The 27,072-nt window shown below is 38.4% G+C and overlaps 4 protein-coding genes and 1 non-coding gene across 8 annotated transcripts; 2 read left to right on the top strand and 3 right to left on the bottom strand.

Annotated features, from left to right (window-relative positions):
• Positions 1-4,765: 4,765 nt before the first annotated feature.
• LOC122645097 (momilactone A synthase-like) lies at positions 4,766-5,870 on the bottom strand. The gene is made up of 2 exons (XM_043838443.1): positions 5,791-5,870; positions 4,766-5,580 (listed from the first exon to the last, which is right to left on the bottom strand). The coding sequence occupies exons 1-2, from the start codon at positions 5,868-5,870 to the stop codon at positions 4,776-4,778; spliced, it is 885 nt and encodes a 294-aa protein (XP_043694378.1). The 3' UTR covers positions 4,766-4,775.
• Positions 5,871-12,350: 6,480 nt separating this feature from the next.
• On the top strand, positions 12,351-12,423 carry TRNAR-UCU. The gene has a single exon. It is a non-coding gene; the product is annotated as a tRNA-Arg (tRNA).
• Positions 12,424-12,547: 124 nt separating this feature from the next.
• On the top strand, positions 12,548-17,204 carry LOC122646366 (uric acid degradation bifunctional protein TTL). 3 transcript variants are annotated; one of them, XM_043839912.1, is made up of 6 exons: positions 12,548-12,796; positions 12,914-13,005; positions 13,479-13,536; positions 15,296-15,397; positions 15,927-16,083; positions 16,611-17,204. In XM_043839912.1, the coding sequence occupies exons 1-6, from the start codon at positions 12,659-12,661 to the stop codon at positions 17,027-17,029; spliced, it is 966 nt and encodes a 321-aa protein (XP_043695847.1). In that variant the 5' UTR covers positions 12,548-12,658; the 3' UTR covers positions 17,030-17,204. The 3 variants fall into 3 exon arrangements, with proteins under 3 accessions (XP_043695847.1, XP_043695846.1, XP_043695845.1); XM_043839911.1 differs by having other exon boundaries at positions 12,549-12,796; positions 16,575-17,204; XM_043839910.1 differs by having other exon boundaries at positions 12,549-12,796; positions 16,572-17,204.
• Positions 17,205-18,788: 1,584 nt separating this feature from the next.
• LOC122645096 (pentatricopeptide repeat-containing protein At1g08070, chloroplastic-like) lies at positions 18,789-20,555 on the bottom strand. The gene has a single exon (XM_043838442.1). It carries the CDS (start codon positions 20,553-20,555, stop codon positions 18,789-18,791), a length of 1,767 nt encoding a protein of 588 aa, XP_043694377.1.
• A 1,424-nt stretch (positions 20,556-21,979) lies between these two features.
• Positions 21,980-25,456, bottom strand: LOC122646154 (protein LSD1). Of its 2 annotated transcripts, none has more exons than XM_043839648.1 (6): positions 25,374-25,456; positions 24,889-25,049; positions 24,253-24,366; positions 24,066-24,179; positions 23,779-23,888; positions 21,980-22,352 (listed from the first exon to the last, which is right to left on the bottom strand). In XM_043839648.1, exons 2-6 carry the CDS (start codon positions 24,944-24,946, stop codon positions 22,314-22,316), a joined length of 435 nt encoding a protein of 144 aa, XP_043695583.1. In that variant the 5' UTR covers positions 24,947-25,049; positions 25,374-25,456; the 3' UTR covers positions 21,980-22,313. The 2 variants fall into 2 exon arrangements, with proteins under 2 accessions (XP_043695583.1, XP_043695582.1); XM_043839647.1 differs by having other exon boundaries at positions 25,228-25,449.
• Between the last annotated feature and the right edge of the window lie 1,616 nt (positions 25,457-27,072).

The following is a 27,072-nucleotide window of genomic DNA, read 5'->3' as shown; positions in this document are numbered from 1 at the left end:
CTTAATGGGATCGGCTACATGGATCCAAATAGAACATAGTAAGGAAAACAAGGTTCTAACTAAACAAGGGATATACAAGATGGGAGAAGAGGGATGGGGAAAAAAAAAGAGTGAGAGCTGAAATATGAAAGACAGTAAGAGGAAAGACGCACAGTCCAGTGCATCAGGAGAATTTCAGCTAAATGGGATCTACGACATGGTTCCTTACCCTCCAATAGGCTCTGTCCGAGGTTATACTTGGTACAACACCCAAACTATGCAAGTCCTTCCTCACCACTTCTCCTTTGGTCATTTTAGGCCTGCCCTTAGTTCTTTTAGCCCCTTCAATTGGGGTCATATCACTCCTCCTTACTAGGGCATCCGTAGACCTCTGTTGAATATGACCAGACCACCTTAAACGACTCTCTCGGAGCTTGTCACTGATCGGGGCAACTCCCAAGTTTGCTCTTATATGTTCATTCTTTACTTTATCCTTCCTTGTTTTTCCACACATCCATCTTAAGACCCTCATCTCTGCTACACAAAGCTTATCAACATGACACTTCTTAACTGCCCAATATTCTGTCCCATACATCATAGCCAGTCGTACAACAGTCCTATAGAACTTTCCTATAAGCTTTAAAGGAATACATCGATCACACAACAGTCTGGATGTACCTCACCACTTCATCCATCCCACTTTAATTCTCTACGAAACATCATCCTCTATGTCACCTTCTTTATTTATGATTGAACTTTTTTTTTTGCTAGAAGATCCTTGTATTAAATGAAAGAAAAGGCAAAAGAGTCACAGAGCCAAGAATAAGAAGAAACCAAAAAAAACACAACCACAGACTGGACCAGCCAGCCACCTCCCCTAACTCATTGCAAATCTATATCTAGGCAAGCCCATAGCATCACGAGCCTGCTGATCTTCAATATGACTAGGAAAGAGCAGGTTTGTCGAAGACACTCCGTTAATCGCCGCATGCTAATCTTCTTTATTTATGATTGAACTTAGATATCTAAAGTAGTCACTTTGTAGTATCTCTTTTTCCTCAATTTGCGCCATATCAGTATCCATCCTAGTATGAGTAAAATTACACATTATATACTCCATCTTCATTCTACTAATCTTAAAGCCTCTAGTTTCCAAGCTTGACATCCAAAGCTCTAACTTAGAGTTAATCCCTTCTTTGTCTCATCCATCGAAACGATATCATCGGTGAAGAGCATACACCATGGGACTTAGTCTTGAATGCTCTTGGTTAGCTTGTCCATGATAAGAGCAAAAAAGGTAAGGACTTTAGGCTGAACCCTAAAGTAATCCAATTGTAATTGGGAATTCTTTGCCCTGGCCTCCCACAGATCTCGCACTTGTCACCATGCCCTCATACATATATTTAATACATTGACATATTTACTCGACATTCCTATCTTTATTAGAATATGCTATAGGTACCACAATCTCCCGTTGGTGTGATATCCTGTGGCCCCCTCTTGGCGACTAGGTCTAATTGTATTGTTGGTGAAGTGATTCATATGAATAATCTTGGGGGATTGAGGTCATGTTTAATAAGAAAATGGAGTCACCACCTAGGATTAGGGCTTAGGACCCAAGGGGTATAGCCCTATCTGAATGAACAGAAAGAGCTACATGATTCCATCTAGTCTGCTCGAATATTGGGTAAGGGGCCAGGTTACAAGACTGAGCAGGTATTAGTTCTCCATCTCACCCAATCGATCCGATATTTCTGTTAGATGCTAAATGTCAAATATTCTCCCTCTCTTAAAATTCTCAATTAATATATAATTAAGATTAAAAAACATATGCATGAGAAGTTAAATTCATGATTTTTACCTACATCCTATCATGACCTATCTTTTTCGTTAAACATGCAAGAGAGGTACTAACTAATATATACACTAATACAATAAGCACTGATGATCTACATTGTGCGGAAAGTGGAATATGACAAGTATACCTTTATGTAGGACTCCAAAGGACCCTGACTGTCAGTTATCTCCCGACTCAGGTGGAGACGAATGGCAAAATCATTTTCCTTCTACTCCGATCAAAATCAATGGATTTTGTCAGAGATTTTCGTTATTCGGATAGAGTGATGACTAAAGGGAAAGGTTTTGTTATCTCAAGTCAGGTAATCGAAGGAACTACCTATACTTGTTTGGCAAAAACAGGGGTTTAAGGAAGGAAAATGAGGGGAGATGGGGGGTGTGGAGTTGTATCCCTTGCCCTTCTCTCTCTCTCTCTCTCTCTCTCTCTCTCTCCAAATCTTCTTCTCTAGAGGGTAGGGGTTCCTCCATAGGGGTGAGCCCCATGGTAAAAATTTATGTGGTACCGCTGTGATGTCACCTGGATGAAGAGGGCATATGGTCCCCCACATTTCCGCGGCACCGCGGTCATGGTGTCCCTCCAGATGTCACTTTTTCAGGTTTTTTTCTGGGTTTTTTGGGGTATTCTAGCATTCAGGGCACAATGTTTTCTTTCATCTGTACCCTATTGTCATCATTGCCAGGGGTGGTGACAAAAATTCAGTGTCTACACATGCCGAATTAAATCTCTAGGGACTCAATTATAGGCTTTTTCCAGGTCAGTAAAGACCATATGGAGATCCTTCCTACTATCTCCATATCTTTCCATCAACCTCCTTAATAAGTATATACCTTCTGTCGTGGATCCACCTAACATAAAACCAAATTTGTTCACCGAGATATGATTCTCTCTTCTCAAACGGGCTTCAATAACCTTCTCCTAAAGTTTCATAGTGTGACTCATTAGCTTTATTCTTTTATAACTATTGCAGTTTTGGATATCACATTTATTTTTGTAGATCGGGACTACAATGCTTCTCCTCCATTCATTTGCATCTTCCTTGTCTCCATAATCTTGTTAAACAGATTAGTTAACCAATAAGCTCCACAACCTCCTAAGATCTTTCATACTTCAATTGGAATCTCATCTAGGCCAAGTGTTTTGCCTGTTTTCATCTTTCTTACGGCTTCAACAACTTCTCCTACGATAATCCTTTGTACATATCTATGATGTGTGTCATGTTGAAAAATGTAATCATTCGAATCATTTGGCAGCTTGGATATATCCCCTTATATGCCTATTTCTTATGCTTGTGAAAGGAAGGGGACAAAAAACCATTTTCCTGACATTTACTTATATTTTAAGGTACACCCACTAACTACCATAATATCAGTGCCACCCCCTACTTTACCAAACTGATTCCACACAGACCCCCTAGTTAAGAGTTGTTAAATGGTGATGTCAGCTATTTAATATTTTTTTAAAGACAATTCTGCCTTTCTTAGTGGGCAAAGTACCTCATCTACACTTTCAATTAAAACATGCATCCACAAACCCTTCTTCTTCCTCAAACTCACCGACAACCTTGGAGAATCCACTGCAACCTATCGTCTTCTGAAGAAGAGACCTACTTGGACGATAAAGCAGACCGGCGTCAACCGACCACTATCTTCCTCACTCTGGATCGTACATCCTTCATTTCTCCAACCAAGCTCAAGTTGCAGAGGCGAATTCTCTCTCCAAGTCTCACTCTCAATTGATCACAAGCTCAAGTTGTAGCTGCGAGCCCCATTCCTCTTCTTTCACTTCCCACTCTCTCTCTCCCTCACCCAAAAAACTTAAAAATTAGTTTATGATTATTTGCAGTTACATGGTAAATGTCTGGGGTTCTAAATTTTAACTGCACATGCTGAAGCAGAGATAATATTCATTTTGAATAGAGAATTTGATCATCCAAAGATCCCAGTAATATTCCCACGAATTTGACAAATAATCTAAAATTGTCAGTCCATCTGTTATTGCCTTAATTTTCTTGCAAATGAATATTATGTTTCTTGATTTCATAATTATTTGTCTGTTAATAAGAAATAATATATTTCAATTTTCTCTACCTCAACCCCCATCTTTTTCTTTTTCTACGGTGGGTTTTTTTTATTTTTTTTTTGGGTGAACTTCTGCAATGATATTTCAGTGCTTCATTTCTCCAATATAATAATTGGAAAGAACCCCTATAAAAGAGGAACTAAAAAAACTTCAAAACAATTAGCTTACTCATATCATTTTATTTTGGGTTTTTGACAAATGCCCCCCTACCCAATTGTCCAAATGCCCCTCTACAATTTTTCTAATTGCAAACTCCCCCCTACTTTCAAAACATTGTAGCATTTTGGTCCCTGTCGTTAATTTGGGACATTAGATGTTAGTTTTAAGGAATCTAATGACCAAAATACCCTTTTGATAATAACCCACCAAAATTAAAGAATGAAATGACCAAAATACCCTCATCTTCCCCAAATCGATTAGGTTGAAACTGAAAAAAATTTCCCCAAAATTAAAAAATAAAATGACTAAAATACCCTTTTGATAATAACCCATCTAGAAAGCAAGAGATCAGAATTGGTAATGATAAATCATGGCTTATGGGTGAACAGATTCACCTTTGCAACAATTCAAGCGATTTTTCAATCATGAAACCACCATTTTCTTGCTATGAACTGGATGACCTCGGACAGAACATATTGGAGGGCAAGGATCCATGTGGCAGACCATATTTAACTGAGATTTTCCTAAAACTTACTTCTTGCATCATTTTTATTTTTTTTTATGAAAAGCGTCTTGCATTATTATAAACATCACACAGTCTTATTAACAATTCATAGTTATTTTTGAAGAGAAATAATACATCAATAATAACCCTAACTACATCATACACCAAAGACTTATTTTCTGGTACTCAGGATTTTCACTGCCTGAACAGACCAAAGCTGGTAGTTGCAACAGTAAAGCCTCCATCAATAACAAAATTATGACCACTCACACATCTTGATTCATCACCACCAAAATAAACTACAGCCTCAGCAATATCTTCTACAGTCAAGCTAACTCCTTTGAGACTACACAACTTTCCTACCCTCTTCTCAATCTCATCATCATCATTCTTAAAAGCATTCCTAGCAAGAGGTGATGCAGCCGCGAATGCTGAAACACAATTAACTCTTATACCAAACTTACCCAACTCTGCAGCTGCATTCTTTGTGAGACCTACTGCTGCATGCTTTGAAGCTACATAAGCATGAGAGATTAACCCTCCCATAATTGAACTTACACTCCCATTGTTAATAATGCTTCCTTGTTTTCTAGGTATCATTACACGGGCAGCGTGTTTAGTGCCTAAGAAGACACCGGTAACATTAACCGCAATAACGCTTTCAAAATCGAGTTTTTCATTCTCCATTATCTTTACATTTTGTGGACCAATGATTCCAGCATTGTTGAACATTATGTCAAGCTTTCCAAATCTTGAAACAGCTTCATCTACTGCATTCTTCACATCATCTTCTATGGTTACATCGCAATGTATGAATGAGGACATTTCAGGGCCAATTTCGTCACAGACGGATTGACCTAATTCATCTTGGATGTCAGCAATAACTACCTTACAACCTTGTTGGCTGAATAATATGGCAGTAGTTTTACCAATGCCAGTAGCACCTCCAGTGATTACTGCAACCTTACCTTCTAGTCTGCTACCAATGGTGATGAGAAACCTTGATTAGTAAACCTCTTTAATCATAAAAATTGTTTTAATTTTGTACTCTATAATATAAGACCACAAATAGATGTTAATGGAAAGAAATCATATAGATGCATATTAAGCTTCCATTTCAAAACCAATTGGTTCAAAGTGGGGTAGTCTCTTGGGGCTCTTATACTTGATAATTGGAGCATCCACAGTCGATGTAGGATTACTTCAATACTCCCCTTTACGTGTAGGCCTTCTTGTGGGCTCTGTCTTCATGAGTGAAGCAGGACCCATCATGGGTGGAGCAGAGCCCATCAATAATGCAACAGGTGAGGAGGGCTTGTGAGAGTGAGCCTGGTTAAGTGGGTTGGACCATAGCTCCACATATTTAACTGTATCTTAGCCCAACCCAAATTGATCACTTGGTTCAACAATATCCAACTTTCAACATGGCAGATAATAAAGAAAAGGAGAGAGAGAGAGAGAGAGAGAGAGAGAGAGAGAGAGAGAGAGAGAGAGAGGGAGTACCTCCTTCCGATAGGAGTAGGAAGCTTGGAAGAACTCATGGTGAAACTTCACAGTTACTTCACAAGGGAATGGTTTCCTTAATTTTCATTGGTCTTCTGAACCCATCTCATATCGTGATATATATATATATATAACCCCCCCCCCCCCACACACACACGTACACAAACAAACTATGTATGATTATATCTGAGGTGTTGTCAACACTCGAGGAAATGTGAATCATGGCATTCCAACCCCCTTACGCAAACACACACTTAGAGAAAGAGAGAGAGAGAGAGAGAGAGAGAGAGAGATTCACAATGCATGGAACATGCCAATCGTGATTGATTGCTTCCTAATGCATGGTTAGTACAACATCTATCAACCATGAGGAAAGAAAGACCAAAGGATTTTTGCTAAGTCGCGTGACCCTTGCATTGGGTGGGGAATTACTGCTAAGTTGCGTGACCCTTGCACCAGTGTAGGGACCAATAAGAACATCGATGGACGCATCAATAGGGATGGGTTTTTTTTATTTCTCTAGAGTGGATGGCACAATCAGTTCCCTCCTCTGTGTCTATGCGTAGGGATGGGTTTTTTTTTTTTTTAAAAAAAAAAAAAGACCAATGCTTTCATCACTTCAAAGAAAAAATAAAACCACGTAATATGGTAACATAATTTGCAAAGTCATGGTGATAGTTTTTGTGCGGCAATTGGGTTAAGTATATCTAACGGGAAAAGAATGCTACATGATCCCATGGCTCTTGCTCCAAACACAAGAGTGTGTGAAAGTACCGCTCTGCATGCAGATAAATATAAAAAAAAAATAATATATATGTTGATATTTTTGCACTCTCATTGGCGTCCACATTGGTGTAGACATTACACGACGGGGGAGCACTTTCTTGAAAAAGTGGCACTTGACAAGTCTTTTTTTCTGTTTTTTGGGTAAGCCACTTACTTTGCAAGTATATGTTAATTAGTGGCTGTATTTGCCATTAAAAAAAATTGTGGCTGGTCAAGTTTAGGTCATTCCAATATTAGTACTGCTACCACTTTTTCGTATCCACCTCGGGTGCACTACAAATCTTGTAGGGCTGCACCAGAGCTCGCCATGTGGACGAGCTTCCATTTGGATGGCATGGATCGATTTGGAATAGCTGAACATGGTGCAGATGCGATGAACAAGAGAATTTCTTAATTTTGAAATGTGAATTTCCAACTCAACTAGCGCTGTCCAAATGGGAGCTTGGCCAGGTGACGAGCTCTTGTGCCGCGCTATAAGTTCTGTAATGCACCGCCGTGCTATATATAGAGGAGCCCAAATCCACTTTTGTTTCTGGGTCTGCAATATTTAAATTCCTGTGCCATACATCTATTTATATAAAGTGTGTTTGTGGCTCCTCTACCTTAACTGTTGATGAGTTCTAGTTAGGGTTTGTTCTTCTGCAAGAGTACCCCTCCCAAGTTTTTCTTTCATGGCCATACATCACCCCTTCAAGGAAGAACCAAATCAGCTCTCTCTCTCTCAAAAAAAAAAAAAAATCATAATACAGTTTTTGTTTATTAAACCTATATGCATGCTTCTACATGTTTTCTCCTGTTAACTTTTATATCTTTTTTTTTTTAACGATATAGGTTTCACAAATGTTAAAGAAATTGAAAGAATACGAAAAGGATTCCTGAAGGTAAATTTTTCTTTGGTAGAGATTTTTAAGGTAAATTATTGTAAATAGTCAATACATTCCACTTTTAAACCCCCCCCCCCTCCCCAAAAAAAAAAAAAAATACACTCTATTTACTTGCGGAACATTAGGTTGTACTGATCGAGAATTGCCAAGGTCAGTCCAACTCAAGGCTCTGTTTGGTTGCAAGATAAATTAAAGGGAAGGGAAGGGAAGTGAAAATTTTTAGACCCTAATAAGAAAACTTTGATAATCATTATCCAAAATGTTTTTATAAATTAATTAAATTTCTTACCATATTTAGTAATGATACTTGTTAGATGTAATTTATTTTACTTTTCAAATCCAAAGGATTTAGCGACAAAGCTTAAAGCATTACACCCTGTGTATTAAGTTTGGAACACTCAGGTTGCTGCCTCCAGCTAGTATTTATAGGGAAACTAGGGTTTAGGTCAGATGGACTAATTACTAGATTGCCTCTCATAAACTAAGCCATAATACAAATAGGATTATATTAAAACATTATAAAGGGATATTACCATAATATCCTTACACCAATTTATAGTGAATGTCTCACTAATTGACGGAGTGGTCATGGGAGGTGGTGATGGACTATCCATGAATGGAAAGTTTCGAGTTGTGATCGAGAAAGCAGTAATGTCTGGAACTTCTAGTAAAATTTGTTATATTATTATTAATTTGCATGTATTCAAAAATGGTTGTCTCTATTTAGTAGCCAAGAAGAAACTAATACAACAACAACAAACTCAGTCTTATCCCAACTTAATGGAGTCGGCTACATGGATTCAACAACACAAAATAGGGAAACTATTGTCTAAACAATAAAAAGGGGGCACCAATGGAGAGATGACCAATATAGGGATGGGGGATGAGATGAAAGTGAGAAGTTCAGCCCAACAAGTCAGAAGAATCTCAGCTAAATGAGGTCTACAACATGGATCCTTGCCCTCCAACAAGCTCTATCCAAGGTCATACTTGGGACAAGTCCCAGACAATGCATGTCCTTTCTCACATCTTCTCCTATGGTCATTTTAGGCATGTCTAACTCTTTTAGCTCCTTCTATCGGAATCATATTATTCCTCCTTACTGGGGCATCCCTAGGTCTCCGCTGAACATGACCATACCATCTCAAACGACTCTCTTGAAGATTGTCATTGATTGGGGCAACTCCAAAGTCAGTTCTAATACGATCATTCCGTACTTTATCCTTCCTAGTTTTCCCACATATCCATCTTAACAGCCTCATCTCTGCTACACATAACTTCTCAATATGACACTTCTTAAATGCCCAACATTCGGCCTCATACATCATTGTCAGTTGAACAACAATCCTATAGAACTTTCTTTTAAGCTTTAAAGGAATACGTCGTTCACACAAATTTTAATTTTAGTTTGTCGCCTCTCATTTGATTCAAGATTTTTTTTTTCCTTATTTCCTTCTTACATCCTAATGTTTGTTTAATGCAAATAGTAGCGGCAAAGACTTTTATTGTGTTTGAAAACCATATTAACAACATTCAAGTATATCTTAGTAGGAAATATTTAAGAATGATAATAATTGACATCTAAGGATAATAATAAGAACTAAGTGTAATGTTTCCATCATTCCTTGTTGATTTGTACAACATACACTGATGATTTGAAGTTGAAAATCGAATAGTAATGGACACCATCAATAGGTCACTTGTTAATTTTGATGATGTTTCTCAACCATTTGGCCCACCTTGTATAGGTTTTCTCTATTAATTTTTTAATAGTTCAAGTTGCATGCATTTCCTAGACGTTCAAACATTTAAAAACCTCTGTAATAGCACATGCATGGATAATTGAATTGATCTGAAAGTTTGTCCATTAATAGGTGGATGAAGTATATAGCATGTCCTCTTACATGTATTCAAGACATGTGTGAAGGAATATTTCTACATATCCTAGTATAACAATAGCCTGCTCCCATATTAAAAATATGTTTTTCATTTTCTTACAATTGATGGTAGGGGTGCAAGTTTGGCCCTGTCGGCCCGAGCCTTCCAAGAGCCCGAACAGGGTCTGGGCTGGATTTTTCAACGCTGAGGGCAGGTTAGGGTTAAAAATTTTTAGGCCTGGGGTCAGGGTTGGGCTGGGCCAGGGTTGAGGCCTCGAGTTAAGCCTAGCCCGGCCCTGTGTTAGGTTATGTTTTATAATCTATTGATTTCATTTTGCAAGTTTTGTCTAGTATCTAATTATCTATTGAACAAAAGTATTTAAAATTTTAAGATTAGGCTAAATTTGTTAACCCAAAGAAAAGTCTAATAGTCAATTGAGTATGAAACAAACCAATACCTAATCACATGAGGCTGGTCAATCAGCGCCCACCAAGCCCTAGGGTCAATCAAGGCCAACCTTGCCCAACCTGGCCCGATCAAGGTCAATCAAGGCCGAGTTGGTCTGGTCTGAGCCCAGCAGGGTTGGGCCTTGGCTGAGATATCTCAGTCCAACCTAGGTTTGGGTTGGGCTTGGGTTGAACTAAGAGGACTCAGGGGTGGGCTAGGGTTTTAAAAAACCTTACCCAACCCGGCTCTGTTTCACCCCTAGTTGATGGGAATGCGATAAATGAGAAAAAGAATGAGGACAATGTTCAACTTCTTTTAAAAGTAGCTAAAAATAATATAATCTTTTTTATATGATAAAAATAATAACATTATGACAAAGTTAAACTTTCTAATATATTCGTATACTGAAGTCTTAGACTTTTTCATTTTATCCCTTCTAAAAATATTAATATTTTAGTGTGCTTGTTTACACGGATATTTGTAATGCGTGAAACAGCTTTAGGATTACTTCCGAATGTAGGTGCATCGTACTTTTTGTCTAAGCTACCAGGTATCTTCGGTCCTACTTTTATCATTTCCTCGTACGAAGGCAATAACTACAAAATTGAAGTTATATAATATATAGTAATTAAAACTATAGTATTTTCCAATTTTTGTTGGTCATAACGATATAAGATAAAGTTTACCAAAAAAATAAAATGATTTGACATAATAATAGAAGGCGGCAAAAAGCCATTTTCAGTGGCCCACTTGGTCTTTTCCTCTTGTACTTCAGCCAACATGTTTTTCTTCACTTTCTTTTTTTTTGATAACCAACATTTTTTTCTTCACCATTTTTCAAAAATTTGAGACTTTAATGTGTCTTCAAAGCTTTAATTTCCCTACCAAGTGGTCAACTTTTGAGTAAAATGGGCATAAAGATAGACCTCATCTGACCCTAGTTGACAAAATCTAGACACTACCTAATCTACCACATGAATATTAGAAACATTCAAGAAAACTGCTTTGGGTGAGGCAATAGAGAGCCATATTTCCTAGTAAGAAGAAATTCTCTTTATAAATTAGTGACTTTTTAGTGTTGAAATTAATGATTTAATAGCTAAATATTAAAAAATAAAATTTCCAATTCATATCTCTTCTTAAAAGTTACCATCAAACAATGCATATCAAATTTAATACAAAATATTTTTATTCAGTCTCATCATAAATATTTTAAAATGTTTCATATACCAATATCATTCAGGAGAGTATTTGGGTCTTATCAGTGCACGGTTAGATGGAGCAGAGATGGTTACATGTGGTCTTGCTATATTCATTTTATCTTTTCCAAGTCTCGTTGCGTTCTTGTTTCAATATTACTTATTATATATATGGAATGCTAGGAATCAAAAGTGTTATCCCATGTTCGGCATCTCCTTTGTTATTTTTAGATTAATTTGAGCTTACTCAACCTGAGTTTACTACCATTATTTGTACACAATGGGAGCTTTGTGATGGAAACTAAAGAAGCAGACTAGGCCTTAGTTGTTATTACTATGGATTTGGTCATGCAGGAAGTAGAAAACAAGGGGAATGCTCCAAGGGTTGCAAAAGCAAGATCATTGGGAGCAGAGTAATTTTGAATTGGCTTTGGGAGATATGCACAATTTTGTTGGATATTGTATCTATCATTAAATAAAAATTTTTTCTAAGGTTTGTATTATTAAGCATTATAAAAATGGTATTGGAATTGTTCATAATTTATTTGTTCATGCTACGACGACTATTAGGGGTAAGGTGGTCTTTGCGCGCTCTGTTGTGTGTAGGGCGCACACGAAAGTAGGAGATGTCGATTCCTACTAAGGTAAGGGATGATGTAAGTGAATAATCTTGACACTTTGTTTTTTAGTTAATTTTATTTTCTTTAGAGAGAGAGAGAGAGAGAGAGAGAGAGAAGAGATCCCTAACATGACATGGTGTGAGTGCGATAATGAGATTGCACTCACATCACCTTTGATCTAGAATCTCAACATTGTTGAACATGATGTCAACCTTTCCTAATCCACCGATAGTGAGATTGCACTCTAATCACCTTTGATCTAGGATCTCGACATTGTTAAACATGCTGTCAATATTTCCTAATCCATTGGTTTTGGTTTGGTCCAATAGATGCTAAGGGTCTGGGACTTTGGGTCAGCTTGATCAAAACCAATATTAAATTAGTATTAAAAACCTTCAGTATTCTCTCTATTTTATCATAAAAGTTTATATTATTGAACCACCCAATCAATAAGTACCCGTGGCCTAATGGATAAGGCGTCTGACTTCTAATCAGGCGATTGTGGGTTCGAGTCCCACCGGGTATGTTTAATTTTGCGAATAATGGTTTTTTGTTCGAGTCCCACACTCCCACCGGAGTATGATAGATCACTACCGTCCATACGAAATCAATGGTTTATAATTGGTTTCACTATCAATTAAGTGTCATCCTTAGTTGCATCGCTGTCTATTGATCTTTCTCCGGCCACACTTTATACGCAGCGGCAGCAGAGTTTAATCTGAGCATCGGAATTTTGTTGAGGAGAGACAGAGAGATAAGCCATGGAATTAGGTTTTGAAGAGAAAGATTTCCTGGCGTGCTGTGGAAGCACAACCTTCGCCCGGGAAATAGCTGCGATCGCCCCTTTTGTTTCATTCGAACAAGCCGTCGAAGCTGCGAGAGATATATGGTTCAACAAGGTCCTTCTGCAATCACCCCACTTTTGTATGCGTGTGTACTTAAAGGGTTTGGAGTTGGGCTTCGCGTTTTTCGCTGGAATTGGATGTCGACTTCATGTTTTTTAATTGATTTTGCAGGTTGATGTTAATGGCTGGCTTGAAGCATTTGCTGCTCATCCGCAGATTGGAGACACAAAATCCGGCAACCAGAAAAGTGAAACTAGTGCACGGTTGAGTGTTTTTTTTCTTCTTTTTTCCCCCTTCCTGATTGTTCTTACTGTCTCTCTGATGCTGGGGAGTCTTGGTTAAGCTGGAAACAGGTTGCTGCTTGAATTGAATGCCTTTTGTTTAATTTTTCTGGAGTTTGTGCCCGTGCCATCTGTCTTCTGCCCGGAATGAATGCTATTCTACGGAGAATCGTAGTAGGAATTTGCATATGTAGAGTCTGTGTGACTTAACAAAATTTCCCCCAATTATGAGCTTTTTTCTTCTATTCTAAATTATGAAAGAGCTATGTTGAAGGCTGGAGTAGGAAGTTTTCTCACTAGTCTAGAATCTGTTGTGAACCCTTATAACCTCTAAATTATTCACTACCTTATTACATTTATAGTTTCTTTATTCCACTCATTGGATGTCGCATCTTGATTTGTGCAAGTTCTATTATGGTTTTGCTTTTATTTATCCTGTATTTAATTTTGGGTAGGTGGAGCAAAGGTGAGCAATCAACTGCCCTAGCAACTGCTACTGATTCCACCTTACAGGTTTGCATAGAGTATTTCTATAATATGTTTAAGCCATTTCTTGTTAGTACTAATGATCTTAATGGTGTCATATTTTTCAAAATGGACTGACAAGAAGTTGTCTTTATTTTTCTTACCAAAAATAACATGATAACACTGTTATTGTGTACCTTTTGGGAGGGGGGACCATTAGTTTGCTTAGTTCTAGCTGAAAAGATCTATTTGAATTTGAATTGGACTAAGGCCATATCCTTGTGCAGAGATTCTAAGATGTTCTGTTTCTTTGTTGTTATGAAAAATCATCAATTATGGCCCAAGAGCTAGTATGGATGGGTAATCAAAATTACCACTTTTTTGTTTTGTCTTGTCTTTATTTGAGCTCATTGAACTATACCTTATATTTAGGGCACTGTTATATGTTCTATCATAATTAGGAGAAAAGAAAATTTGAGAGTTGCAGATTTTAAAGAAGACTTTCCTCCTAGGGTGGGTTTCCATACAATTTGTATGTTTTCTTGTTCCAGTGTTTTTGCTGACAATGCAATGGCAGTTACTGATAGTTTGGTCCAAGTACTGGGCTTACGGGGCATATTTGGTTGCTATACCAACCACATGAGTATTTGCAACCAACTCTTCTAGCTTTTCAATTTGTTGACCAAGTCAAAAATTAGCAGATCTTACACTGTTGATAATGCAAGCTTCAGTCAAGTACATGTTCCCTTATCTCAAATTTCTAGGTCTCAAACCTATTCTTAACTATGGGTTGGAGTTTGGATGGAGACATTGGCCTAGTCCGTCTTTCTCTGTCTCAAATTTCTAGGGTGCAAATCTAATCATACACTATGGTTGGAGTTTAGATGGTGTTAATTGTGTATCATTGAGTTGTGTTCCATGGAACTGTGTACCGTGGGATCATGTCTGAGTTGTAGTTAGTTGTTATGTCTTTAATTGTTTCCTATTGTGATTAGATTTAGGTAGTTATTTACTTTTATTGTAATTAGTCATTGTACTTAGTCTTTGGCTCTTAGTCGACATCATACTAAGAGTCGGTTACTAATTTATATAAAGCTGATGACCAGTCCATGGTAGAGCTATTCCTCTTCTTCTTCTTGTATTATTATTACAGATGGTAAAGAATTTACTTGATTGGCAGGTCTCTTTTGTTAGAACGGGGTTGGCAATTCTCAACCTGTTGCTACCATAAACAGCTATAATGAGGTCTGGTCCACCAGAACAAATACTAAATGGGGTTTGGCTATGCATGGGGCCAGAACCAACAGGCTAGCATGCCCCCTCAATCCCAGCCCAGACCTGACCATCTTCCTTTTGTATTTTATGCAGGCTGCTGGGACCTGCCTAATTAGAGATGGGCTGGGGTCAAGCATGCCCACCCCCTGCTTATTTAATAATTGTACGGGTTTGGCCAGGCATATAGCCTGAGACATCTAGCTCAACCCACCTGAACCTGTGAATGCACCTCTAGTGTAGTGCTGTTTGATTGACTGATGTACTTATTTATCCTTCATGGATGCTATCCGGTGTTGGCATCTTTTTTAGGTTTCTATACTGAACCTGTGACTATTCACCACTGACTTGGCGACTTGTTGACCAAGTCAAAAAGACTACATTATCTAAGACTCCCACCCCTAAAAAAAATCTAAGAGAATTGAGTCTGCTACCTCAATATGGGAATTTACTTCTTGTATTGGAACTTTTAAATTAGTTTCCTTTATGCTATTTCATGGTTTTGAATAAAAAATAAAGAAAAATGTCTTTGCAGGAACTATTTGAGTGGAATTCTCGTTACAGGAAAAAGTTTGGGTTTGTTTTTCTTATATGTGCATCTGGTAGGAGTACCCCTGAAGTTCTTGCTGAATTGAAGGTAACACATTCTCTTCCTTCATCTATTTTTGCCTGTTTCTTTTGTTCAATTGGTACTGACACGTTCCCCCTCCCCCTCACCACTTTTTTTTTTGGTTTTATTTTATTTTATTTTATTTTGTTTTATTATTATTATTTTTTTATTTTTTATTGAGGGGGGGGGGATCGCTATGCATCAATAGATGCCTATGGCATGTACTGACAAGAAAGTAGATTGAAATTGATCATCAAATTCAATGCTTAACCCTGTTTGAAATGTTAGTATGTGATGTTCTGTAAGTTTATATCTACTTAAGAGTGTGTTGCATGCTTCTTTTATAGACAGATGGTATGTTAATAGATACTAGATAGATTCTTAACAGTGAAATCATCTTTGACACTAAGCAATCAGGGAAAATATTGTCCAACTCAGGATTTGTTGATTATTGACCATTAGGCAACCTTTTCACTCAGAAGAAAATTGTAATCTTCTATGAGAATTTGTGGCTTATATTGTGCTCAGATCTTATGTAAATATGTGCTACTTGCAGAAGCGTTACCCAAACAGACCCATAATTGAGTTTGAGACTGCAGCACAGGAGCAGATGAAGATAACAGAACTACGTCTCGCTAAGCTCTTCACTGGTAAAGGCATATCTCCTCCTGTTGGTGGAGAATATTCTGCCACCCAAGCGACAAAAGCAGAAGGTATCCTCCTTTCTCTATTAAAACTACTTTTCACCTTGCTCTATTAAAACATTTAAACAACTAATATGCCCAATTCTGTTGAAACTATGCATGGCCACTTAACTGCTTTATCTATCTCTTCAACCTCTACATGTCCATGCATGTGCTAGAAGGTCTAATTTGGCCCATTTCATCCACATTCTTGTGCCCATCTTGTGTTTGATCTGGTTATCTTGTCTTCGACTACTTTAATAGACTCTACCAGACTTCTGATTAAGTTTGAGACTATTTTTATATTGAGGGAAGTCTTGAATACCTATGTGGATAGACTATACTTTATTAAAAAAAAAATGCTATGATGGCATGAATTGCAGCATACAACCTTCGGAGCCAGCCACAAGTTGAGTTGCTAATACAAGTACAGTTTTGTTTGTGATAGGAACTGAATTTCCCCTTTATGTCTCATTGAATTAAATTTAAAGTTTGATTCAGTCAACCTTTCATTGTAGAAGATCGTGTGAACATCATTGGAGCCCATCTGACTGCAGGTTCTGGTGCTCCTGCCATCAAAGCTTCTCAATCTTCAGTTAGGACCCGCCCTCCTATCACAACCCATGTCCTTGATGTGTCTCGTGGATCTCCGGGTGCTGGCATTGAGGTACAGCTGGAGATGTGGAAGGGAACTCAACCACGTCCATTGTTTGGTAAGCTAGATTCAGGGGGTTGGATATTTCAAGGGTCATCAATTACGGACAAAGACGGACGGAGTGGCCGTCTGATGAGCATTGTGGATAATGTGGACCCTGGTATTTATCGAATAAGTTTCAACACTGGGAAGTACTCTCCTAATGGCTTCTTTCCCTATGTCGCCATCGTCTTTGAGATCAGGGAATCTCAGAGATCAGAACATTTTCATGTTCCCCTTCTTTTCTCTCCATTCTCATTCACTACATACCGTGGGAGCTAGAGTTTCATGTTTGGTCAAGCAATTTACTTCTGTAAATGAAATGAATATATATTTCTTCTCCAGAAATTGCTAGAATCTGTGGAACTAACTAGAAACATTTTTGTATAACCTGGAAAATGTTGGAGAATGTAGATATATGATTCAAAGCTTGCAAATGCAAGACCTTTTGCTTGAATTGCAGTTGTCTGGGATTATTTTCTACCTGATGATTCCCTCATCAGCTTAGGTTCCAAATCAAGGTTTTAAATGGAAAATAACTAGTTATATACATCTGCATAGGGATTGTGTTTGGAATAATCGACATTTGGAAACTCTGGATCATGGATGCTTTCATATACCAGTTGTCTCATTCAACCTAATAGCTTAAGCTTTTGGGTTGGACACTAAACAAAGTGTGTGCTTGTTCATGTTAAAAATTGAGATACTTTCCCCTTAAAAACCTGCTTTTTAATGTATTAACTCAATTTTAGCAAGTTTTTTGTTTTTAGACAAAGCTCATGATCAAGGAGAAGCTAAAGCTTGTGCTTTCAAGTTTCAACCATCCGGATTCAAATTTAATGGCAACCAGACCTATAAGTTGCTGCTGTGATACCTATCCGGTGGGTGTAAATTGAGCATGAATTCAATGCCCAACCAGGCAAGGATGGTTTGCTTGGGGCAAGGACTAAGTCATGACTGAATTCAGGTAATAAATGAGAGAGAGAGAGAGAGAGAGAGAATTGGCCTAATGATACAAGATTGTAGATTAGATTGTAGATTTTTACTCTATGGAAATAGAAAAAAAAAAAAAAAAAAAAAGAATTGATCTAATTATAATAAAAGGGCAAGGGGGAACAGCGATTAGGGCAACACTATTTCAAGAGTTAGATGGGATATGTTTATGAGTTTGAGGATATTTCAGATACTTTAGATAGATACAGTAATATTCAATCTCTTGGTTGGTCGGCAGACCATACTATAAATTTTCTGTGTCATCAACTTTCTAAATCTTTAACCAAAATTTATTTTGTTAATTTTAAACTTACACAATTTAAATTTATTAACCACAAGTAGAGATTGATGCCGAAGCTAAATCATGGTTCTAAAAATTGGAATCCCGATCATGTCGAATTGGTCAATTTGAATACGGGGATCTACGTGGGGGTGAGAAAGTAATGATATGGCACTTCAAAATCACATCACAATCTTGTCTGTCTAATCTAGGGTGGTGAACTTACAAAAACTGGAACAATATTAAATATTTTGTTTTCTAGTGACATGGCACTTGAAAATCCTACTTCCATGCTATCCTATCCAAAGTCCCGCATAAACAAACTTTGGTTATTATCCATGGGAAAAGTTTGAAAAAAAAAACTCATCCCTGATCCCCAACCCACTACATTGTGGGATCCAATCCCACAACATTCCTGCCCTATCCTCTCCATCAAACAAACGGGCCTAGAGATTTTGGAGCCCATTTCGCCGCTGTTCTGAATCCGTTTTGTTTAAAGTTTAGCTCCTCATTGTATTTTTTGGGAAAATTACAAGATAACCAAGATTGTGTTTCAGTTAATCAAACTAGCCACCTAATCTTTTGTTTAACCAAATTACCCAAACTAAGAATGAATATTACAAAACTAGCCAAAATAGTATCTTCGACTTCTGGTCATGAACTTGAAGTGAAACCAGAGTGAGTACCGACATTAGTATCCCAATCTTTACTGGTATTATATTCTTCATTAAAATGTTGAACTTTACAGTTAGGTCAATTATCTCATTCTCACCAGTAATCTCTGCAAGAACAAGATCCATCCTTGAAATGGTGGAAACGGCTTCGATCCCGAACAGTTATCTGTCGTTGATAAACCTTTGAAATAATTTTTATTGCAGAATGGCAGTCCTGGCAGATCCTGAGGTTCTTCATGATGAGAATTTCAGTATTGGCTTTTGTCTTCAGAAGACCAAAACAGATTGCCAGCTTTTCACTGTGCTGTAAAACCAAGTTTTCCTTCTCTTCCTCATCAATGTTCAGCAGTACTTCTGATGTTTCTGCAATATAGCCTGCCTGTTTCAATTTTTGTGTAACCTGATCTAGCATCAAATATATGTTTTCTGATTCTGGGTGAGAATGATCTCTGACAAGAAACTCATGTGCAATTCCATCAACAATAATGGAACTGCAACCAGGTGTTTTTCGGATTCCTCTTTGGTGCATTAAACTTCTCAACTTGCTCACGTCTTCCCATTTCTTCTGTCTGGCAAAGATGTTCGACAGCAGTACATAAACACCATCATTTTCTGGTTCGAGTTTTAGCAAGTGATTTGCTGCTCTCTCCCCTATCTCTACATTGTTAATAACTCTGCATCCACTAAGCAAAGCACCCCACACTGCACCATTTGGCTTCATCGGCATTTCCTTGATAAAACATTCAGCTTCGTCCAAAAGCCCAGCTCTACAAAGAAGATCAATCATACACCCATAATGCTCCAACTTCGGAACTATTCCATATTGAATCTTCATGTTTTGAAAGTGGAGGTTCCCTTCTTGGATCAATCCGGCATGGCTACAAGCTGACAAAACACCGATGAAGGTGATATCATCCGGCGTGATTCCAGCCACTTGCATGAAAGCAAACAGGGCCAAAGCCTGCTCAGCGAGTCCATGAAGGGCGAGTGCACTGATCATGGCATTCCATGAGACAACATCTCTCTCCATCATGTCATCAAATATCTGTTGGGCAACATCTATCCTTCCGCATTTCGCATACATATCTATGAGTGAATTCTGCAAGCTAGTGGAATTATTCAGTTGGGCTGCACCAACATATGCATGGACCCATCTACCTAGATTTAAATCACCCAACTGAGTGCAAGCCGAAAGAACTGCCAAGATTGTGATGTCATTTGGCTTTTGGTTTGCTTCAGTAACCATCTGCTTAAACAGCCTCAATGCATCCCCACTTTGATTGTTCTGAGCATACCCAGATATCATAGCAGACCAAGCAAACACATTTCTTTTAGGCAATGCATCAAACACCTCTCTTGCAGAATCCAAGTCTCCACACTTAGCATACATATCGATCAGAGCAGTCCCAAGAACAACACATACCTTCATACCAGATTCCCCAATGCGAGAATGCAGTTTCTTACCATATTCCAAATCCCTTAAGTCTGTGCAGGCAGAAAGGAGACTCACCATGGTGACTTCATCAGGTTCTTGTCCTTCTTCTTCCATCTCACCGAAAAGCAGCAGTGCCTCTTTCGGGTAATCATTCTTCACATAACCACCGATCATTGAAGTCCACACAACTTGGTTTCTCTGACCCATCTTTTCAAATACTACTCTAGCTGAGAATGGATCCCCGCAAGCTGCATACATTCCAATCAGTGTAGCTTCAATGTATAGATCAGAGTCAAGGTCAAGCTTCACAATCTGACCATGTAAAGCCTTCCCCTCAGTGAAAGCCAAGGACTGTGCACAACCCTTCAATAAAGAAGGGAATGTGAATCTGTCAGGGGTGATGCCAGATCCTTGGAGCATCTCCATATAGCCCAGAAATGCTTTTTGTGGTAGTTTGTGATTCACATAGCCTCTGAAGATGGTATTCCAGATTAGTATATTAGATCTTTCTGTGTGGTTGAAGATCATGGTGGCAAAAGCTAGACCTGTGGAATCTCCTGAGAGAGAATGGGAGATGAGTTTGATGAGGGATGGGCTATGATGGATGTATCCTGTGATGATCATTTGAGCATGGATTTGTTGGAAGTCTCTCAAGAGTGAACACTTATGTCTCTCCAAGAGGTGAAAGATTGGTTGGGATTCTCTGGTTGAGTTCAAGTTGGGTCTTGGAGCTATTGAAGTTGGAGGATTATGGTGTACAGAGAGGAGTGGAAAAGGCATTGTTTCCTGAGAAGGGATAATAAAACAAAAAGACACCTTCGAAATAGAGTGTATCTTATAGATTGGTAAATTGGAGAAACTGACATTCAAACTGATACCCTTCTTTAGCCTAAGGCTCTAATGCTTATCCATTTTCTTTTTGTGGGTGACATCAGTTCACCAGTTGCTATCAGGGTTGGATGGATTTTTTTTTGGTTTCAGATCATTTAGGCCGAGTGAAAGCTGGGAGCTGGCAACAAATGCAAGGCCAATGTTGCTGACAAAACCAGGTTTTATTGCTATACCTTATCTTGTTATACAAAGGAATTCTAGGGCATTAACCATCTAGTTGCTGCTCAAGGTTTACATTATCACTTTTATTAGCGAATCTGTTGGTTTTTATTGTTATTGCACGTAACCTCAAGATATGTCAATGAATTCTCATTATGGCCAGCCAATGAGAGGTTCCATGAAATGAACATTTCAGTTACAGTGAAAGGGTTTTTGATGTTTCCTGACCTTGTAAAAGATTCTTTAATTAGAGAACTGATGACTTATCTTGTTATGGGAGATCGGCTGAGCCCATTGAAACAAAACCCACCTCATTAATAAAGAAGATTAGGAAAATATTTTTGGACTTCTGGATCTTTCATTGAGGTTAAGAGACATAATGATAAAGAATGTGTTGGCTACAGAGAATACATAGCTTTCTTTCATACATCATAATTTTGTCCTCTGATAAGAAGTTTCTCTTCATTGTTACGCGAGGATTGGGTCAGAAGCACATTCAATTTACAATCTGTTCTTTTGATAAAGATTTCTATTTATCTTAATGAGCAGCAATCAAGGATAGCATCACATTCTTTATGCAAGAGCAGGCTTCCTGTTGTTTGTGTTACCTAGAATTTAGTCAAATGTTCTAGGAACTTATTTAGGTTAAAGGCATTATTGTAATTATCAAGTACAACTTTTGATTGAACAGCCTCTGTAAATATTTTTGAACATAATCCTAGCCAGGGGAATAAATAGTTCCACTCTGCTAATAACCTAGATGTATTGATTGTTTGAAGCAATCCTAGTGTCATCTTAGATAGCCAACAATCATAACTTATTGCTATTGTTCATTCAAAAAGTCCAAGAGCATACATATTGGGAGGTAAATAGATGATGTGGATTTCATGCCACTAATCGCAAAAAAAAGCTGCACGTCTTTATCTGTTCTAACTGCACTTCCAACCTAACAGTCCTCTTGTGGAATAACCTCACACATTGAACCTGCCAAAACTGCTTATTCAATAATAGCAAAATAAGAAAAAACGACTCTATACATTCACCTAAAGCCACATGTTGATAAAAGCAGTAAGTGAGATGCCGTAAGAAGAAAGAATAAACTCTTAGGAGTCCATAATCCGCAGCTTCACAATCTCAGTTATTGAACTTTTGCTCGGTAGTGCTTGGTGAAGCCTGTATCATTCAATAATGAACAGGTCAAAAGCAGCAATAAAGCACTGAAACAATGATACTGTTCGGAAATAATAAGTATAACTTCATAATTCTCAGTGCTACTGCAGGGTCTGGGAGGGGCAAATGTACACAGCCTTATCCCCTGCTTCGCGGAAGAAACTGTTTCCAAGTTTTGAACCCTCAACCAACATGTATTTTTTTTAAGGATTAAGAGCTTGTATAATAGGGGGGGGGGGGGATAGGGGATGGGGATAGGCCTCAAGGTGGTTTGAACTCATGACCTCTTATTTGAGGAGTTGGTCTTTTGCCAACTGAGCTGACCCCTTGGGGTCGCAACCAACATGTTGCAATAGCGCAACTTAACCGTTGCGCCAAGGCTCGCCCACTTATCGCAGAAGATTAAAAATAAATATTAAATAAAACGTTAGGATTTCGACAAATAGTAAACTAGATGATACAGAAAATTTGTATCTTACTGCTTCCTGAAAAGCACAGGCAACAGGAGCAGTACCATATGATGAATACATTCAACACTCTTCTGCCGATAAAAAAATCTAGAATATCTTTCCATATGATAAGATGTCTTTAATCTGCAATGTGTGGATGCAAGAATCTACTGTCTTAATCCAAATGGCAGGGAGAGTGACATCTCTTTTCGTGTGTGACACAAATATGAGGTATCTGACTTGGAAACTTTTCGAAAACCCAAATCACATCCTCCTATATGTATGGCTTACTTATTAAAATTTACTTTGTGCTCATGATAATAAAAAATGAAATTCATGTAGTTCTGTGGTAAAAAAGGGATACACTTAGAATAAGCTAATTTTCATGAAGCTAATTTCCATGAAAATTATATAAAGCAATAAAGGCAAAATAGTTGAAAACAAACTGTATATGACAAATAAGTTTAACCAAATGCATGTATAAGCATGTCTAAGATAAGATTGTGTCAATGTGTCCAACACTCAAATTTCAAAGTTGAATGTCCTGGATACATTTTTTTGACATAGTGTAAAAGGCAATTAGTATGAACAACGACTGAATGGATAAGGTAGTTTGCTTGCTTGGAAAAGTCTTACAGGAAAAAGGTATCCAGAGAACAAGCCTCCAGCTAGATCGCCTTGAGTCTTTTATGCTTGGTATGCTGATTTAAAGGCCTAAACAAGGAAACACAGCCTTTTCTGCTAAGCAGGCACTATAGGTAAATCCAGTGATGAGAGACCAAGAAAAATCTCTCCTAGTGTGGTTGATTTTTCTCATTAAATAGGTTTAATGGTTATTAATTCTCAGTGATCAAACTATGGGAAATTTATTTCTATTTTGTGATTTTCTGTTAGGATATCTCGTTTCCTTTGTAATCCATATTGCAAAGGCTGTACAACAAGCATCAATGAGAAAGAAATATTTGAAGTGATACACATACCCCAACTGATGTCACAAAATTGCAAACTGCACATTTCACAGATCGTGCTCCATATTGATACATCAATAACATCCGGCAATTCCCACAGTTGACATGTGCAACCTGATTTGCTGCCAATAGATGTGTATTGAATACTTTAGCATGTACATAAAACACGATGTATATTGAATACAGTAGCATGTACATAAACACTCTGACTTGTTCATCGCATTTTTTTTATTTAATCTATATCAATGATCCTTCAAACCTTCTTCATTATTTATGTAGATGGCTAATAGATCTCATACCTTCTAAGGCTAGGTTGATCGTGTGACAACATGAACATTGTACACTTGTAGCTCCACGAATGTACATCAGTAAGGTGTGGCAGCCTCCACAGACCAACTGAGCCATCTCTGTGCCTAAAAAAAATTTAAGAAAATTGAAGATGGTGGCAATGCTCAGAGGAGGAAAACAAATAGAGAAGAAACATACCTGGAGGTGGCACAGCTGTCACTGCATTACAAACAGCACAACATACAGAGGTTGCACCCACTGGATAGAGAAGAAGGTTCCGACAGCCAGAACACACAAGTTGGCTCTGTGAACCTGAAGAAAAGGGCTTTGCATTAATTTATATGAAGATTAACAAATTCTCTACATTGTCTATTCAAAATTGGTGAGAGTGGATAAATATTAATGGGTCTATAAAGCTAGAGAGCTTAAGGAATCTGCCCTGACTCAGGGTACAGAGCTCTCTGATTTTCTGAAAATCCTGCTATGTGAGATGACTGAGATTTTAGAATTGAACCAGAAATTATCTCTTAGATGCCATTTAAGCATCAGTATATTGTCCATTAATAAGGATTTTCCTAGATGCCAGAGTTCTTAATAAGAGCATTTATCTGACACAATAATATTAGATCTACCCCAAATTCCCTAACAATTCCACAAACTGAAAAGCCTCCATTACCCAGACCAGAACAGATTGATTCTCAAATCTTGAGACAATAATGCATGTTCTTGTAAGATAATTTCCATTACAGTAGTGCTTGTTTCCTTAGTCTTGTATATGAAGAGAAGAAACTTCTTCAAAATTAGACAAAACACAAGGAAATTAAGATGATGTACCGTTTGGGGGTGTAAATGGTACCAGAGGTGTCGGATAGGGGGCAAGAGGAACAGGCATTGCTTATCTGAGAATTTATCCTTCTTCCTCAAAGCTTTATAAGGCCGGCTGCCTCAAGCAGAGGAAAACAGAATTCTGCCTCTTATGGTCATGGCCAACATTTCTGAAGAATGTGGTAAGGAAGAAAAAGAACACCAAAGACAATGAGATGAAGAAAAAATAAGAAAGGTTCAAAAATAAGATCATAGATAACCAAAGTAAACATACTCTGTAGGCCTTTACAGAATTTTCAATAACAAGAGCAGAGATTGATAAAGCCAGAGGGAAACAAAGAAAGTAACCAATACCCATTTCAGACTTTCCAACAAAAAGCAGGAAAAAACATAGAGGACTATCAGAAACTCACAGGAAAACAAGTGTTATGATATACACACACACAAGAGGAAATTAGATGAAAATCCATATATGAAGCTGAGATATCACATACCCAGAAACCCAAAAATCCCCATAACACTTTGCAAGCAATGAACTAAGCTCAACTTTTTAAAGTGGGGCAACAAGCAAGCACCCCTGCAGCTGCAGGAGAGAGAGAGGGTTATTTTGAAGGATAATTAGACAAGAGCAGTAGGGTGAGAAAGGGTACTGTGAAATTTTTTTTTCTTTTTTTGGGGGGTTGGGGGGGTGTAGAAGGGAACTGTCAAAACTTAAAAGAGACTTTTTTTACCTTTTCTTTCCCCTGTCTGAGCTCTGGATGATTAGGTGTTAACAGCTTTTGCAAGGGAGAAGTGGGTGCCTTTCTTCAACTTATGTTGGTGGCTTTTCAAGATCAGCTCTGTTAGAAACCATGGGCCACCAAAACATTCACTCTCTTTCTCTCTCTCTCTCCCTCTCTCCCTCTCTCCCTTATCTCTCTCTCTCTCTCTCTCTCTCTCTCTCTCTCTCTCTGTCTTTCTTCCCACATTACTGACTCCCCTCCATCTCAGTTTGGGTGCATCTCTCTCATACACTTATATTATCTTGCTTTTAGCAACACCCACAATATGCACGTGAGTTACATCCAAGCCCAGCCACACGCTCCTTTCTTACAGGAAAAATATATGGATCAGAATGGGCCACGTAATTTGACAGTAATCAGAGCCGTCCAAAGCTAGGCCTCACTATTGGGTGCTATGTAATAAAACAATCTGACCTTGTGGATGGATGGGTGTTTGGGGAGGATACGGGCTACGGCCAGACACCCGGGGGTAATGATCGACCTGCCTCCATGAAAGGTGAAAATTTCATTTCAAAGATGCTTACGCGCACATAGTCCCTGCACTCCCCAACATAAAATGAGTGCACAGCGGCACGTTGCTTTTTAGTGTTTCTCCCCCACCCTCCCCCACCCAACCACCCACCCACCCACCCATGCTCGCACGCACGTAGTCTTATTTGAATTATTAAGGGTAGCAGAGATAGTAAAATTAAAGGGGATGAGTCTTCCTTGAATTATAGGGGGGGGGGGGGGGAAGGGGGAATGATCGACCTGCCCCCATGAAAGGCGAAAATTTCATTTCAAAGATGCTTACGCGCACGTGGCCCCTGCACTCCCCAACATAAAATGAGTGCACAGCGGCACGTTGCTTTTTAGTGTTTCTCCCCATCCCACCCACCCTCCATACACATGCTCGCACGCACGTAGTCTTATTTGAATTATTAAGGGTAGATGAGACAGTAAAATTAAAGGGGATGAGTCTTCCTTGAATTATTAAGAGTTGCACACAGACAGAGAGAGAGAGAGAGGGGGTTCTCTGTCCGAAAACGTGGTCCATGCGTCAGCATGAGGACGAATGAAAATGTACGTGATGAAATGTTCACCTCTCATTAGGGGTGGGATAGTCATTTTGCCCCATCATGTGTCAGTCCTTTTATAGACAAAAATGTATTCGAAGTAGGGTAGGGATGTCTATCCCCCACTGTCTTTCCTCTTCAGTCATGAAAATGAAAGTGGTCCGTGGCTCCTTTGTGACTATGTAGTAGGTGTCTTTTGGGTGAAATAGGTGGTTAGCCACCTTTGCCATTACAAGAAAACCGGCTGGTTCCTTATTTTCCTGCCTTTATTGATATTGTGGGCCCCTAATTTTTTAGGCCCAACAAAAATTTAGTCCAAAAATCTTGGGTTCTATCCATTTGCAGTATATTCGCAT

The sequence above is a fragment of the Telopea speciosissima genome, chromosome 11 (genome assembly GCF_018873765.1).
Source record: "Telopea speciosissima isolate NSW1024214 ecotype Mountain lineage chromosome 11, Tspe_v1, whole genome shotgun sequence".
NCBI lineage: Eukaryota > Viridiplantae > Streptophyta > Magnoliopsida > Proteales > Proteaceae > Telopea > Telopea speciosissima.
Note: the sequence above shows the minus strand (reverse complement) of the source record. Positions and strands in the feature narration are given on the sequence as shown.